Source organism: Mustela lutreola, chromosome 12 (assembly GCF_030435805.1).
Source record: "Mustela lutreola isolate mMusLut2 chromosome 12, mMusLut2.pri, whole genome shotgun sequence".
Classification (NCBI taxonomy): domain Eukaryota; kingdom Metazoa; phylum Chordata; class Mammalia; order Carnivora; family Mustelidae; genus Mustela; species Mustela lutreola.
In genome coordinates this window covers 93,298,031-93,315,587 of record NC_081301.1, presented here as the reverse complement: position 1 = coordinate 93,315,587, position 17,557 = coordinate 93,298,031, and the positions used below count along the sequence as shown (strand labels likewise).

The 17,557-nt window shown below is 39.7% G+C and overlaps 1 protein-coding gene across 8 annotated transcripts in view; it reads left to right on the top strand.

Annotated features, from left to right (window-relative positions):
* The window catches only part of RFX3 (regulatory factor X3), a 444,526-nt gene extending 428,239 nt beyond the window's left edge, over positions 1 to 16,287 (top strand). For all 8 annotated transcript variants that reach the window (XM_059142828.1, XM_059142827.1, XM_059142829.1 and 5 more), the window contains 2 exons: positions 5,374 to 5,416; positions 9,079 to 16,287. In XM_059142828.1, the coding sequence (XP_058998811.1) occupies positions 5,374 to 5,416; positions 9,079 to 9,317 (282 nt within the window). In that variant the 3' untranslated portion in view covers positions 9,318 to 16,287. The remainder of the gene's footprint in view (positions 1 to 5,373; positions 5,417 to 9,078) is intronic.
* Positions 16,288 to 17,557: the final 1,270 nt, after the last annotated feature.

Genomic DNA, 17,557 nt, shown 5'->3' with positions numbered 1-17,557 from the left:
AGAGCCCAACTGGTAATCAGAGGCAAACTAATTCAATGCTTTATAAAAACACAGTCAACAAAACAGAATGCAGGAATAAGTCAATTAGAAAAAAAAAAATGGCAGTATTAGAGAAGACGTAAAAACAGAATTAGATGATCATAGCTAGACTTGTATCAAATTTTAACTAGTAGGAATGACTAGTAGGAAAGAACTTGTAACATGAGGAGAAAGTATTGTATATTCAGTTCCTATATATGTGTAATTTATTTCACATTTAAGAGTAAAAATACGTCCCAAAGAGACATCTTATTCCAACTACGAGGTAGAAACCACCTCAGAAGAATTTTACAGTTACCTGTTCTTACTGCCTTTGACAGCTTAAAGATTTTTTTTCCTAGAGCAAACGATTCATTGGCAGGAACTGGAAAAATGTACACACACACACACACACAGTTTCTTCCCGACATGCATGTATCAAAACTTCCCACTGCTGGCAAGACCAGTCTGCAAGTAGTCGAGGCCCCCAAATGACTGGTCTTTTCTAGTTGAAACTTCCAACTCTTTGGCCTGCCCGCTGCTAATGTCCATAGCTGCCCCCTCCCCCATCAGCAGGAATGTCTGGGGTCACATGGAAAGTCTAGGTATTATATGCCATCTGCGGTCACTGCCTTCAGCTAAGCATCTGCTGTCATCTCAGCATCTGGCTCTGGTTGCCGGCGTCTATACAGCATAGATCCTACAGAACCACTGGGTCGTGCTGGTATAGGAAAGCCTCCTGAGGGCTTGGGGGTTGCCTGTGGTGCCATTGGGTAGCATGAGTTAATCCTCATGAAATTGGCCAAAGACCAGTACATACCCTATTTCTTAGTGTCTAACTTTGACAGTAGAGTCAGGCCTCCATTTGGACGTGAGGCTTAGGGCGATTCTCGCCCCACAGCCCAGTAGCTTTTGGTTTCCTCAATTTGAGTGTCCATTTTTGTCTGGAATGATTTCCCTGTTTATATGTCACACAAAACTTTGCACTCTGCGATCCTGGTAAACTTTTTGTATCCATGTGGGATTCCAACAAGCTTAGAACTTGCAATGCATGCTGAAAGAGCCTTTCAGACTGGTAGAAAGTCATAGATAAAATTTGAAGTCTGTGAATGAGAAATGCAGCACAAATGGCGGAGTTGAGTATTTACAACACGACCATGAAGACTACAGGAGTTAGCTGTCTGACCCTTGGCTGAAAAACGTTTGCCAACCCCTGTTCTAGACTGTACACGGTCCTATTTTGATGCCCCCAGGGAAATCAGTTAGGCATTTTTGTGCATGGTAGCTTGGTGGACAGGGTGATTCTCAATGCGGACAGCTGCTGTTTCAGTGAGCAAACAGAACGTGGGTGCACAGGTGCACGTGTGCGTGTGATCGCGTCTGTAAATCTGTGTCTACCTGTAAATCTGATACACTCACAGATCTTCTAGAAGGACACAGCTTCTAGAGGGGTGTTTGCCTGGCCACCCAAGGTGGTGTGGTTAGGATGACTCCCTAATGCTTTCTCCCCAGGATGGGGTAAACCCATCTGGCAGGGAAAGCGTCCCCAAGAGTGAGATCTTCATCCCAGCCCCTGAACACTTTCCTTCGCTCCCTAACTCCTGTCCCCAGTCTCTTTCACTGTGGACCCCCACGGATTCCCACCTGCTTGCTTTCTGCACCCGAACTTCCTCTGCATGGTCCTCGTTCCCAAGGATCACAGTACAAGCCTTGCCTCCCTCCCCGGGAGAAGTTCGCTGCTCCTGGATCCAGCACGCAGTGGTCTCTTGGGGGCGCCTGCGGTGTGCATCTCTGGGGTGAGCAGCGCCCCAACCCTTTCATGGGTGGGAGACCTCGACAGGCGTGTAAGGAGCTGCTCCACAGCTGCTTGGCCGCATGTCAGGCTCGCACCGGATCTCTCGCCAGGAAGGGTCCTGCCTATCACTGTGTTTGCTGTGCTGTCCAGTTGCCCACTGGCACGTCCCGGTCAGTACTGGTCTCCTTGCGAGGTGGCGGTCATTCACACCTTCCCGCCACATGTGTTGGTCTGCCGTCCCCCGGGAGGGCACGCTTTCTCAAGGACACTTTAGCGACCTGGAGGCAATGGTTTCTGGAAAACGAGGTTTTTCTTCCCGAAACAGCAAATATGCTTCCTCTATGTTCCGTTCCGTTTCTACTTCAGAACATTCCGATCTATCTGTAGAATATGGATTCCTACAGGCCTTCCCAGAACCTGTACATCAAGAGGCCATCTGCTTTCTCACCACCACATTTCCTACGAATGTTAGACAAATCAGTCCATTGTTTTTAATGACCTCAAGATTAAATCTCAGCTGCCTTGCCAAATTCTTACGTTTTGCTGAGGCTAAAGTGAGGAAACAAATTCATTCATCTGCTATTCAGTCAGCCTTGACTTTCTCCTGAGCCTCCATTTTGTTCATCCAAATCTTAGATCTCCGCCTTCTCTTTTGTGTGGTTTGTGCTAGCGTAATCTCAGTGCTTGTCGTCTGTCCCCGGTTGGTGACACTGTCTTCCTTACGTCCTCTCCTAGTCTTCCTGGTCACCACTGATGTCCTTCCCTCCTGCTGCCCCATCCAAAGCCCCCACAGTTGACTTCCCTTTCTCAGACACCCACGCTTCCAGAACTTTCTCAAAGCTTGCCTCATTTTGTGGCTGAACTACCTGGTCCTTTGTGATATAAACAACTTCTGCTACTCACCTCTAGAAAGAGGAAATACTTCCAAATTGACCGCCTGGAACTGGCTGGCACAGTGGTTGGCTGGCATTGTCAGGTTCCCAGCGAATGTTGGTTGAGTAACAAGGGAAGGAACGGACTCCTAATCTTAGCCTACCGTTGGGAGTAAAGTGAGCTTTCCTTAGTCACATGTGTATTCTTTTCTCACGTGTGAAATGCATATGAAAGCCTTCACCTTCTGCTACAGAGGGTATCAGAATCTTACCTTCGTCACAATATTTTTATTTTAAATCTACCATCTTTGCTGTACACGTGCGACTTTGTAATTGATCCCAGAAACACCTAGAGACATTGACGGTGTCCCTGAGATTGCCTGTACCGTGTCCAGCGTAGGGCGTAGCCACAAGGACAAAGTATTGAGCATGCAAATGTTTATTTACTCACAGTACTAGCAGTCAATGACATGTTGATCATTGTGGGTTTTTTATTTTTAGCATCCTGAGTAATCAAATGTATTCATTCAGATTAAGCAGAAACATTTAAAGGAAGACCTTTGTATTAAGGAAGTTGCCATATTTGCAGTTAAATAGCAACCAAAAGAAGTTTCTTTTGAAGGAGACTTCCAAGTAGGTCTAGAGTTTGGTTTCAGCTGTTTTGTGTGACGTTACTGATTACTAATGGCAATAAGAATTTAGTCTCAAACAACTTCTTGAGATTTCTTTCAAAAACAAATGGAATGTTCACGTATTCTAGGTATAGAGGAATGTTTAAGACTCATCACTTGCCAGCTTGTTTCCAGGATCAATCTTAAGTGTTATTAAGTATTCATTTAAAAGAAACATGAATCTTATTGTGTTGCCTCACTTAGACATAACTTATACAGGATCTTTCAACTTGGAGCATTCTCTGTTTATAGTTCTAAAATATTTAAGTTATACCAAAAATAGAGTCCCATTGATTTTGGTTGTTGTTGTTGTCACTTGCATTCTTTAATTCAAGAAATTTTACATAATTTAAACTGAGACTTTTATTTAGATTAACATAAGGTTCTGAGCCAAGTGATCAGGAACAGCATCAAAAGAACAGCTCAGTATTTATGATTTCATATTTGTTGCCCAATGGGATGTAACTGTAAAGTAATGGGACAGTTTTCCCAAAAAACGTTCTAGGAGTTATGGATCCAGGAGGCCATTGTCCCCTTGAAAGCAGTCACCTGGGGAAAGCTACACATTTGTTCCAGTCATGCTGTGGTAGCTTAAAATGTTGTGGCATGTTTCTTTTTAAACTGCCTCTGAACTGCTGGGAAATAATAGAGTAAAATGACATATTATTTTAAATATCCTGGATCATGGCAGAGGTGAATTTGATTTTGATGAGTAGTCAGAAATCATCCCAGGATCAAAGAAAATCAGTACAATTTGGAGTGTTATTTGCAGTCCCAATTGGGTATAAAATAACAAAATGGGCTTTCTTGAATGGTACATAAGCTAACTCTTGAAATTGATTGTTAAAGAGGCATTCCGGAACCTTGGACCTTGGAATAAATGTCTAAGCTCCCTAGGTAGCTACTAGAAAGAACAATACATATGTAGGTTAAAAAAAAAAAAAATGTGTTTGCAAAATAAGATCAGTTTTATTACTTTGTAGACATACCTTGTAGATGAAAAAAATACTCCTATCATGGAACTCTTTATAAGCAAACTTCTGAAGTAAGTAGAATTTCTGTCTCCCTCTTTCTAAGCCTCTTGAGAACTCTGAATTTCTATAATGACTTATTCTGAATCTTCAGCTTTTAAAATAGTAATGTTATCCATTTAAAAAGTGGATGCTTTGAGGTTTCTCCTCACCTTTCTCTGATTAACTTGGTTGCCTCTGCTATTCCTTTTTTTTTTTTTTTTTTAGAGGATCCATCTTTGTTCTCTCTGAGATTCTCAAAATCCATTTCCTCATGGTAAAAATACCATTAAGCTTTTGAACCAGAATAGAAAATAAAATCTAAGCTGAAGGTTATTAATTGTTCCACATTGTTTTAAGCTCTTTCTTGTTGCATTACTAATAAGCAGATGGTTTTGTTTTTTAAAACGGGACCCTGACATCTTAGTAAATAAGAACATCAAATTATTATACAAGAAGTCTCAAAGGCTTTTAAAAAATAAATACTCTGAATTTTGGCATTCCCACTGTTTTTTATTTCCACTAGTGAAAGCTTTTAAAGAGAGAGTTCAGCCAAGCGGCCGGACCAAGTTGCTGTCAGGTGGCCGCCCCCCACCCGGCCCCAGGAGGGAACTTTTAGACTGCCCGCGGGTGATGGAGCTGACGTGTCCTGCTTCACCAAATTTCTGAATTTATCCCACCACCTCCAACTTCTCCAGGCCAGCCAAGCCCCCACTTCCTCACTGCTAAGTGGGAAATAATAATAAAACTAAAATGGAGCGTGGAAGACAGAGAAAATTGCTCTCCTTTGCAAAGAGGTCAAGACAGCTAAATTGTGACACAATTTCAACTGTTCAGATTCGACAAGTTTGATTGGACAATTAGGTGACCCAGGTAGTTAGAGATCAAAACGGTCCCTGGTTTACAGTTTTAAAAAGTTCCTCCTCGTGTTTTTACCACAGACTCATAGAATAATTATTTTATTCTACCTGGTAGTAACTATTGCCCAAATGACTGTTGTTTTACAGTTTGGTGATTTAAATGCTGTGTCTCCTGGAAATCTGGATAAAGGTAAGAAGTGAAAATAATGCACATTTTTAAGGACTTCTTTGAGAAATTCCCATAGGGGAAAATGTGGCATGTGTTATCCTGTGGAAATGGCCGATGGCCCTACAGGAATAGGACAGTTCCGTCTCTTGGAATCCTGTTGTTTACTTCTCCATTTCTGTGCCTTCTTTATGGGAAGGATATTAAATGCAAGAATTGAATTTAAATGCAGCTACAAACCCTGCGTGACTCTTGCCCACAGTTCATTACAGGTAACAAGAAATTCTTTCTGACCACCACCAGAGTCCTGGAGAAAAGTGATAAAATTTTACTGAAGGCCCATGGGGCAGGCAGAAAGCTTTCTCAGCCTGCCCTTCTCACCAGTGCATACTTTTCACTGGAAAAACAGCTCAGAGATAGCAAGGAAGTTTACCATAAAAAAGCAGGATCAGCAGTGGGACAGTCAGATAAAGCCAGCATTGCCACTCAGCTAAGACGCCATTCAGATGCATGTTCCGGAAGGATCTACAGAACCACACAGTAAAAGGGACAGGGCTCTGGGGAAATGAGGTTGGGGAAGAGCACATGCAAGGAAAAAGCCACCCTCAGTTAAAACAAGCAAATGAATATCAGCTCAATTAAAAAAAAAAAAAGGTAAAATGTTTAATAAACAAACACTGCAGAAAATATAGGCCTAAAACAAAACAAAAACCACCAAAACAAATAAACAAACAAAAACCCCAAGAAAGTAAAGATATCCTGAGGTTCTAAGGAACTGAGTTCCGGAGTCAAGGACAGAATGCCCACATGGGGGAAAACTGTACAATTAACCTTTCCGGGACAGAGCCACAGCTAGAAGGGAAACGGGCTAGAGGAAGGGCTTGGGGAATCTGTGTGAATGGCAGCGTGGTTCTCTGGAGCCTCCTGCCCCCAGGTACTTGTGGCCAGCCTCCTTGCCTCCTCGATGGTGGAAACCGTGAACGTGCTGGTGGAAATCCTAAGGAATCCGTCTCACTCCCATGTTAAGCTCCTGTCCATCTCTATGACCAGTGGTGCAGGCATTGATTCCTGTTTTAGTAATAGGCATCATAGCCGTGCAGGATGGGTAGAAAATAATAGTCCAGAGACATTCCTCTGCAAATATATACTCTTTACGGCTAACCCCGTGACAAGAAGATGAATTAGTGATGATACTAGTTTGTAACTTCAGATCGAGGAAGGTGAGCGCTGAAACCCGTGGCCAACGTGAGGCAACCTTGCCTTGCACTGACCAAAGCCTGATGGGTCACACCTGAGGATTTCACCCCACGTGCCAAAGTGCACAAGCATCTTCTACTTGGCCACTGATGGCTTCCAAGCCTCTCTGTAAAGTGCTGGACCAGAGCGAAGTCTTCAGTCAACTCTAGTAGCACCTAATTTTAGTTTCTGTGTGCCAAATTTCCATATCTTTGAGGATGTTTCTAGAAAATGTCCTTGAGTCTTTATGAGGGCATAAAATGTCTATGGAATTGCATTAATTTGCCCTTAGAAGCGGAGAGAGGGCTTGCTCTTTGGTGGATTGCTTTGGAGCATATCCATAGGAACCCCATCACCCACAAGTGGACATGGAGAGAAGTGGCCTTGGAGCACTTAGATTTGTTCAGCCTGTTATCCCATTGTCATTTCTACCCAGGACATGGTGGATGAAAGGGGTCTCTCCGCTCTCTTTGCTCACCTACTAGCTTGAAATTATTGTTTTTTTTCCTTTCAGTGCTCCTTTCTTATTATTTTGACACTATTTCTCAGGCACAGAGATGTTGATGGAGAGGGAGCCATGAAGCAGTGTGATTTATCTTCACCTTGGGGTGGCCCCGCTGGTCCCTTTCACCCCCTAGACCTGGTGCTTCTGGAGATATGGCCAAACTGGTGTAGTCAGGGCCTGAGGCTTGAATGTGAAATCTTCAAGAATTCTTGTGGGCTTTTCCACAGAATGAAAATTTTTTTTTTTCCCCCTGATAATAAAAGTCATTTCAGCTCTATATAAAAATTTCAAATAATACGGAGATTTAGAAATTATGACAAGTGAATCTTCATAGTCAGAACCCTAGGAGATAACCACCATTAAGAATTTAATGTGAGGATTATTCCAGTGTTTTTGTGTTTATATATAAGCAAATACAAAAACAGACCCAAAATGTGTCATACAAATATGTTTCGATTATACCGTCTTCACGAAGCAAATGTCTACCAGACGTACCCCTTTCCCTGCAGCCCACGTTCCCTCTGGATGTGCTTGTTCTAACAGACCCTATTATTATAAAGTCCATTCTCCAGAGGCGAGAAGGTAACAGGATAAAGTAGATGAGCCTCATCTAAGAGCACTTCTGTGTTATAATAATGTGTTACATCCTTTCTAGTCAATAAATCTCATGTCAGCCTTTTCAGCCACAAGTCACACTTCTCTGGAGATGCTGCTGCTGGCAATTACATGCTGCACAACCATGTGTGTGTGTGCAACCATGTGTGCAAGCCCCGTTCCTCCTCATCACTCTTCTCTGGAACCAGCTTTGCCCCAATAGTAAGATAACAATAATAAGGGACGAAAAGGCAAAGGGCCCATTGTTAGCAGGGACTTCTGGAGGCATGTGCTCCACATGGTTCAACTCCATTCAACAGCTCGGAGAAAGAGTCCATCCTCCCTAAAGACTGAGGAGACTGAAGAGATACTTGTTAAACATTCACTGCATGTTTGTAAAGTCCAAATCTCCTAGTTAAGTATAGGTATAGTTGAGCAGCTAAACAATTTTTGTTTCAAATGAAAATTTAAACTGATCTTTAAAAAAAAACAAAACAGGAAAACATGTAGAAGGTGAAGTAAAAACTCTTTAGATTTTTAAGGCAGAAATTTATTCCCTACTGTTTAAAAATTATCACTGAAGGGAAGGTGTTCTCCACACTCTTCTGAGGAGAACCTTGGTAAGGTGGTAAAGCTGTGTGTGAGCATTTTCTCTCTCTACTGTACGTTTGAATTTCAACAGTACGTGCTAGGGGAAAAAGAGAAATAGTAGTCTATTATAATGGTGTCTTGATTAGCATAAAATATGGTAAAATGTGAAGGTGACAATGACTGTTTAATACATTTAAATTCCAGAAATGAATATCAGCTATTAACAGTGAGTGGCAGTGTTGCCAGGAATGGAAATCCATTGTACATTTTTACTCTGATAGTATTACCTCAGTCAGTATATTTTTAAGGGCCTATTTAATATTGTCATCTACAACATTCAAGGATACTGAAAAGTCACCCTTGCATGTGCGTGTTGTAGTTATTTGTGAATCAACACTATAAACACGGGCACAGATGGAATCGATACCCAGGGTAGATGTCGAAGGAGATGGAGAACTTTCATCCCTCCTTCTCTTCCTGCCTTAGTATTTTTCAGCTCATTCCCCAAAAGCAGCATAGCCTACCCAAGTGACTACTTTAGGATGACTCGGATTAGCCAACTACTTAATCCAAAAACTTCAGGAAATCCCAGAGGTCGTCTTAAGAGAATTCTTAAAAAGTATCACTCACAACCTAGCCAAGACTCAGTTACTGTTGCCACGTTGGAAAGGATTGCGGGTGCACTAATAGAGCCTTGGTCCCGATGAAAGGCACGAGCCGAGACTCTTCTGGTAACAGGGTCTTGGTGTCGTTTGTGCAGACGAAGGCAGCGAAGTGGAAAGCGAAATGGATGAAGAACTGGATGACTCTTCGGAACCCCAAGCCAAAAGAGAGAAGACCGAGCTGAACCAGGCGTTTCCGGTGGGCTGCATGCAGCCGGTGCTGGAGAGCGGGGTGCAGCCCGGCCTCCTGAACCCCATCCACAGCGAGCACATCGTCACAAGTACTCAGACTATCAGACAGTGCAGCGCCACCGGAAACACCTACACCGCGGTTTAAGGAATATTAAAGCGTATTTTTCCAGCTAACATTACCCCTGTTGATAGATTGGGCTTAAGTTGAAAATTGAATAAGCCTGAAGGTCGACTGTTGTCAAATTCTATCTGTGCTGAACATTACCTTTTTGGAGTTGTGAAATGGAATGGGTGTATGTATTTTGCCAGGTCTTTCTTTCTTTGTTTTTGGGTTTTGTTTTGTTTTTTTTTTTAACGTTAAAAAAAAAATCATTTGCCTCTAAGTAATAAGAATTTTTTTTTTCTTCTTTAGTTTCAGGTGTCAAGAAGGATTTTTACCACACTTAATGCCAATGTTTTTGTTTTCTTATAATTAAAAAGTAATTTACATTTTTGTAGCTTAAAATATTTTATTGTTGATCGTTAGTCTTGGTGTATGATTTCATGTGTAAGTTTTTAATTAGATGCACTTCTGTGAAATATCAAAAGAAAGGAATTTCTTTGATTTACACTGGAGGCATGCCCATTTGCCGGCAGATGCATCAGATTTGCTTTTGAAAGGTGCTTTGCATTGGACAGAACCACAAGACAGGATTTTGATAACACTTTGGTACGGAGAGAGAATACAGAGCATTTTTATGACAGTGCTAGAGGGTTGGGAAGGTCATCTCTTTTTCTCGGGAGAAAAATTGAGCTGTGCATTTATCCGTTCGGAGTAAATGACAGAACTGCAAGAGATTATGCTAATATGTACATAATTTGTGTACATAATTATTAAACCACATTAATGCAAGCTTCCGTTAAACATTGAATTTTAACCGTTATTTGCATACCAATTCCTCTGTTTAAAGACTACTGATTCTGTATTTGGGACCACTGCACAGATGCATTCTGCTGTCGAGTGGGGCTGTTATAGTTAGATACTGAAGCTGAAAAAAAATGACTTGACTTTTTTTTTTTTAATTTTTTTTTTTTTTTTTTTTTAAGTGTACATGCTACTTATGCTGAGCTGGACATACAGGAAACCATTCCATTTGGATGACTTTCTTTTATTCCAGGTCTTTTTCCTAATAGTAGTTCAATATGCTGCTATTATAGAAGAAAATTTATAGAATGCAAGGAATGTAGCAACCTGCATATTGTGATTTCCTTCAAAAAATATTTCCTGGTTTCTAAAGTATGTGGATTTAAATTTTAAACAGAACCTGAAGGCAGTGTAACTGGCACACCACACTGTTGCTTATCCCCAATTCAGTAGGATTTGGATAGGTGGCCGGATGGACCAGTGCCATTGAAGAATGTACATCAGGGATCATCGTACCTCGGCTATTACATGGTGCCTTAAAACAGAACTGAAGCTACGGTTTAGTAAGGCTTATTTTGTTCATGTGAATTCTCTTCAATCCATTTGACAAGGTGTACCTGTCACGTTCAGATTCCTGGAGTGAGGACAGGTCACGTGTTCTTCAAAGGAAATTTAGGGCAAGCAGAGCAAAACAAAAAGAGAAAAAAAAAAGAAAAGAAAAAAAAATCAATTCCCCTCTCCGAGTGACCACGAACGGACTTTTTTGTTCATAGAGCTGAATATTACTTGATTACGAATCAGATTGCTTAAGGGTGTGGAATAGCAGACTAGTTTTAATTACCAACTTGTCACATAAAATCATACATGTTTTAGGTCATTTTTATCTAGTTCTCGTTGAAGAAAGTTAACAAAATAAGCAGGTACTTATCGAAGTGCATCTTTTCAGTCTAAATGTGTTTTTTTGTTTGTTTGTTTGTTTACGTCTGTGTCTTGGTATCTGTGTGTCCACAGCGCACACAAGTGCTGGTGGGCAGGGGTCAACTCAAAGTCAGGTGAGGTCCTAGACAGGATACACCCATCCCCATTTGAATTTACATGAAAAGCCAAGGTTCTTTTAAGCACTCAAGTTATTAACAGCAACAACACAACAACCACAAAAACCGGCACATTGATCCAGTTAAGTAGTTTTTATAAAAAGCTGACCAGCAAAAAGAAATGAATACATAAACATGTAAAGCCAAAAAGAAAAAAAAAAAAGAGAGAGAGAGAGAAAGCACAAAATGATTTATAGATGATTAATGAGGCCTATATTAATCTCAAGATGTTTATCTTTCCAGTTTTATTGGGGTAGGGGTGGGAGGTTGGAAAGTAGAGGGTGAGCCAGTCTGTAAAGTTAAAAGTACCAAATGGCTTATTGGGTAGGGTGTTCTGGTTGCTCGATTGCCTTAGGCCGTTCACAAAACTAAGATCCACACAATTTCTTAAGTAAACTTTAAATGTTCTAGATGTAATTTTTTAAATGGATTCAAATTTTGTATGACTCATCTCATATATTTGCAAGCCTCCACTGGCATTCTCCCATCACCTCATCCAAATATCATTGAAATGACTAGTTCCCTTTTTTTCCCTCCCCCCCAAAAAAGCGATGAATTTGCACCATTACACACACAAAAAGGCAAACAAACAAAACAACTTCACTGCAAAGACCACATATCTATTTCATTGTGCATTAGGGGACGTTTACAGGTAAAATTAAAATCACAAAATGAAAAAGACACTCTTCATTTCGACTCTCCTTTCTGAAAAGCTTCTTTGCTTTCCTCTCCCTGTCCACCAGCCCCAGAACTCCACTCTATCTGTATTGGACCAAATGTATTTGCTGGTTTCGCCTTGTTTATTGAACGATTTTCAATGTATTAATTGTCACTGTTCACTGTTGGATATATTTGTATCCTTAGAGGAATCTGATAACAATGGGCAAATTTAGAGTGATAGAAGGTAGGGATTGGGGACCCTCCAGGATTCAACATTTCTTCCAATTGTTCATGGTTTGTTCTCCATCAGGACAGATTAGGAATTAATAAGTAGGACTGCATTTCAGCTTGGCTCACTAGAAACCTCCAGATCTCCTTTACGAACACAGGAACATTCATCTTTGACTAGGACAGATAGTTCCAAACCAACAGACAAAAGAGCATCTGCAGTGTGAGCTATTTCCGGTGATCTATAGTCTACAGTAAGACAAGAACACCTCTACGGTCAGACACAGACATCTCAACCACTCTCGAATTTGAACTGTGAGATAGAGGAGAGAATCAAACCTCCTAATTTGTGCATTTGAGGCAATTGGAACAATCCCCTTTATTGCATTTATTTGATGTTTGGTTTTCATTTGTTTCATTCATTGAAACTGTGACTTTTTCTAAGGAAGACGGATTCTAATACTCTCAGAGTAGATTTATTGACAAGTGACAAGTACACATGGTAAGGACTTCTTAATATTTCTTGACATTGTAACCAAACCCACTAGTCATGAAAAGTACCTGCATAGACCAAGTGCTACACTTTCAGCGCGGAAGATGTAACGAAGGCATGTTGGCTATTTTTAAGTCTCTGAAAAGTTACTTCCGTAAAATAGGATTGAGTCTCGTGGGTATGGTTTGATCTTCACATACATACTTTGAGAATCGTACCCAGAAGATTTGCATTCATGAAGCCAGTGAACAATGGGGTGAAATGGGGGACCCACCTCCTTGGAACACAGGGCCCAATTTTGAATTTTTTCTTTGGCTCTCAAACGGCTGGTCACTTTTTCAGGATTCTCATCCAAACCATGTTTGGACTGACTATTTAAGTCTTACTGCCTTTTCAGAAATCTGCTTTTTCCTTTTTGTGCTTTTTCTTGTACTGTATAGCACGGTTCATGCACCTCTCTTTAGATGGTGTACTTTAAAAACAAAAGTAAATTTTAGAAAACGGTTTTAACACTGCGTACCTGAAATTAGTAGTGTGCAACACTGACTGCCTTCGCTTTGTAGCAGACGAGTCAAAACGAACACGTTCTCGCGGCATCTGCTGTCAACGTCGTTCAGGAACGACCACGGTTTTCATTGCTGTCGTCATGAGCCTTGTTATGTGAGCGCGCTCCCCAGAAGTGGTGAACGTGATGCATTTTCAAATTAAAGAAAAAATTCTTCAGATGGTATATTTGAAATGTCTAAAATGATGCTGTGCTTGAAACATTAGTGTAAAAGGAAAAAAAAAAAGTGTGTCACTGTGATGTTGGTCCTCCCCGTGTGGACTCAAGTAGAAAGTTTAAAAAAAAAAAAAAAGCTTTGGCAAGTCACCTTTCTGTACAATTTGAGGCAGTGGTTATAGACAACAGACTGACTTTTGGTAGAACCTTCCCTCCCCCAAATTCTTGGTGAGAAAACACCAACTATCAAAACAAGGAAATCAGGACAAATCAGAACTTCTGATTTCGATGGAGAGCACGGGAACAGGGGGGAGACGGGTGCACATGCAGTACTACGGAAATTGGGCTTGTCACTAGATCAGATCAACCTCCATGTAGATGGTTAGAGTAAATCAATGGAATCCTAGTATTTCTGCAAGTTTGGTGATTTTAAAACAAAACAAAAACACAAAAAACTGGAATAGAAGCATTATTCCAGTGCTTAGCTCTAGTATTAGAAAACCCCTTGGATGTAATGCCTTGTATTAACCCTTTGAGCATTGTAAGATATACAATGGGGGACAAAAGCCTTTCAGATCATTTATTTAGACTTAGACCGGTAAAATATACTCTATATCCAAATGTCTAATTATGCTGTTTTTTTAAAAGGGTGGGGGGGTAGGAAGAGAAAGTGTTTCCATGCTGAACACTTGCATTTTATATACAACTCTTAATTTTCTTCTTCAAGAGGGCTTGATATATTTATTCCCAAATATTCACTGCCATCTAAGTAAGTGTACTGTTTACAGAAAAAAAATCGACTTTTCTAGCATCACATCATGACTCTAGAAAAGGAGGACAGATAACATGGGCCTGTTGACCTATGTCGAAACTGATCTCTGCACATTGAAAAGTACCTAGATTGCCTTTAAAAGGTATGATAAAGAAAGGGTTACATTTCTTTTTCTTTTTTAAATTTTTATTGTTTTTGTCCTTTCCCAAAACAAAACGAAAGATCTCTTTTATTTAGCTTTAGAAAGTACAGTTGTAAGCAAAGCCTTAGGAAGAAATGAGTTCGAGTGGATGAAGAAAAGTTGAACTCTTTGGGGGCAGGGAAGCTATGTGGAGTTTGATCGCTCACAAAATAATATTGTTTGGGAATTTCAGACAGGGCATAATTTTACCTATGCTCCAAAACTTTATGTCACAGTTTGTCAAAAACTCAGACGTAGGTAGAACAGAGAGCAAAGCATTTCATTCTCAGCTCATCTGTCCGGAGATGCCATGACGACTGCTTCTGATCTGGGCAAATGTCAGTCTGCTTACACAGTTGCCGACTTGGTTCAAGGGACGCTCTGCGTGCCCTTGTCCCCTTTTTGTCCCCCACGTGCCGGAACATGACAGCAGTGTCGTCTGCAGACGCGCTTGGCGCCGCCTGAGAGTGTAAACCTATTCTGATGTCTGGTGAAGGGACATCCATAGCATAGTGCAAGTTTGCCGCAAAAACATTGCTTTTCAGGCAGTGTAGGAAGTCCAACCATGCAAATTACTCATGTGTTAACATGCAATACTCAAAGGGTTTTAATTTAACTCTCTTCTTTTGAATTCTTCATGATGATTTACTGTAAATGCTTCTCAGTTTGCATGCTCTGATCATTGCTGCTAGTGATTTTACGTGCCAGTAGACCTGAGTTTAGTTTACCAATTTTACTTAAATAGTAAAAGCCACTTACAAAGTGACTGCCTAGGATTTTTTTTTCCTTTTGTTTGAAGTAATTGGTAACACGTCTTATTTTTAAGAAATGTGTTTTGTCTCTTCTTTTATTCGGTTCCGGTATGTGATTCTTTATCTCTCCCCCCCCCCAACTTTCCTTTGTTTTTTAAATAAATTATGATGTTGGGATTGGAAGCCCTGAGTAATGAAATCTTTTGGTAAGAATTGTTATGTAGCTCGATCATGAGGACAACAAATCTCTGTTAGAAGAATTCTGATTCTGGGGGAGGAAGGGAAAAATTGAAACTCCCATTGACTGTTAATAACCGAGTAAATTTTTCCTTCAATGAATTAATAGTTTTGAACGAATGATTGCCTTGTTTTAACCTGCTAACCACAATTTTAAATGACCCAATAAAGGAGGTATTGAATTTTATTCGTTTAAAAAGCATCTTTTGTACCAAAGCAAAATTTTTTTCGCTACTCATCTCCATCATCAATTGGGACCTATGGTGGTGACCAATGCGTTGGTTACAGAAACTTTAAGTGAGTGCCTTGAGAAAACTTGGAAATTTGTGCCTGGGGTGGTAAACTTTTAATTAGGTTTAATTGTAGTGCTTACCAATCAGTAATTCCGCTATCACTCAGGGCTTTCGTACCTTCTAGGTAAACTTCTTTCATTGTGTTTTTTTAAAATACTGTATTTTTTTTTAAGTGCCATCATTTAAATTTCACTTAGTAAGTGGCAGATTACATTATTCAGTCCCACAAGCACAGAAACATAGTAACACTAGGAGATATTTGAACATTTATTTTACAATCGACTGAATATATTATGTAAATGAGGTAAGCAACTTTTGTAGAGATTGTATGTGTGAGATAATGTAATGTTCTTTTCCAGTTTTTGGACTACAGTTGAATAAACTTTTTAATTATTTAAAAACATCTTTACCGAATAACATGTGATGGTTTTTTGTATAATGTATTTGATTTTGTAAATACGTATTTCCTGATGTGATTTTTGTGAGAAATGCTAAATCTTTTAGTATATCATGTCCTCTCAAAATTGGCAGGAGCTAAATAATAGTTTGTGGGCGATTTGTATTGTGTACTGTACAATAACTGGGGAACTTTTATAATTATAAAAATATATATTAACTTTTAGTGTGTTGTTTAAACAAATGACTGGAACATACTAAAGATATTAGTAGGATTTTTCTGAATATTTCAGACTTGAACTCAGGCTAGCTTTCTTGTGTTTTTCAAAACAAAATGGTGTCTTGTCTTTTAAAATCAATAAATTTGTTTCCTTGTTACAAATACATTTGAAACGCATTGCTTTTTCCCCCCGCCTCAGATCATTGCCAGGAAGCTCAGAACGCACTGCTGCCTCATCTAGAGGATAGTCCTGTGTCATTGACTAGCTTAGAAACAAAATTAAGTTGTTTTCTGTTTTTGTGTCAAATGAAATTAGCAATATTTACACATGAACAGCACAAAAAGAGAAAACAGAATTATAAACCCAGCAGGGTACAAATCTTACCCTCAAAGAAAATTAGTGATTGAGTGCTGTTTAATTTCAGAAGCTGTCAACAGTTCCATTGTAAGTCCAGATTTTTGGATGTTCGTAAAGTGTTTGTTTTATGTCACTTCACACTGATATCTGGCACCCAAGTTCTTAGCTTAGATTGAAACAGCTTATTAAAATTCATTTTAATACACTTCAGAAGATGCCCTGCCCTATTTATTTCTTATTGAATTCTATGGTTACATAAAGAAAAATTTATTGTTTTCGGTATGCATGACTGAGTCTTGACAAACACACGCAGGCGTGTGACCACCACCACAATCAAATTTAAAACACTTTTTTTTAACCTTGCAAACATTTTTTTTTTAATGTGTGTGTGTGTGTGTGTATGTGTGTGTGTAGGACCTCCTCCTAGAATATGGAATATCCAATTTGTTTGGATTTCTTTAAAAGATAGAAATGCAAGACGGAAAATATCCTTTTGGGAATCACCACCATGGGGCTTTCAAGTCATAGTACGAAGTTACTTTTGAAACAAAAATGTTGATATCTTAGCCCACAGAAACACCAAAATCATTCTAACTTAAGTGGATCCCAGTAACAGAAATGTACCAAAATAATGTTAGTTAATAAGTGAAAGAAGAGGCAGACAGTTAAGAGTTAGTAGAAGACACAGTACTAGGCTAGGAAGAAAACATATCTAACCAATTTGAGCATTTTTATGTTGCATAAATACTTGTCCGATATTTGAAACTTTTGTACAAAAAAAAAAAATGGAGTTCCCGGTTTCCATCCTTATTTTTGCACTTGGGTTTCTTTTAAAAATCTGAAATCTTTCAAATATATCCTATAATTAGTGCACTTTGGTTTTACCATTCTTCCCAAAGGTCCCCAATTAAGGACCCAAAGGTCCTTAATTGCATTTCCTTCTCTTTTGGAGCTTGGACATTTCAAGACTTGAACTCAGCCTGAAAAATAGCACCGGTTTTCATTAACTGATTCAATTCAATTCACCAAATGCTTTCCTTCAAGTATGGTCTAAAAGTAACGTGTGTAGAAATCTG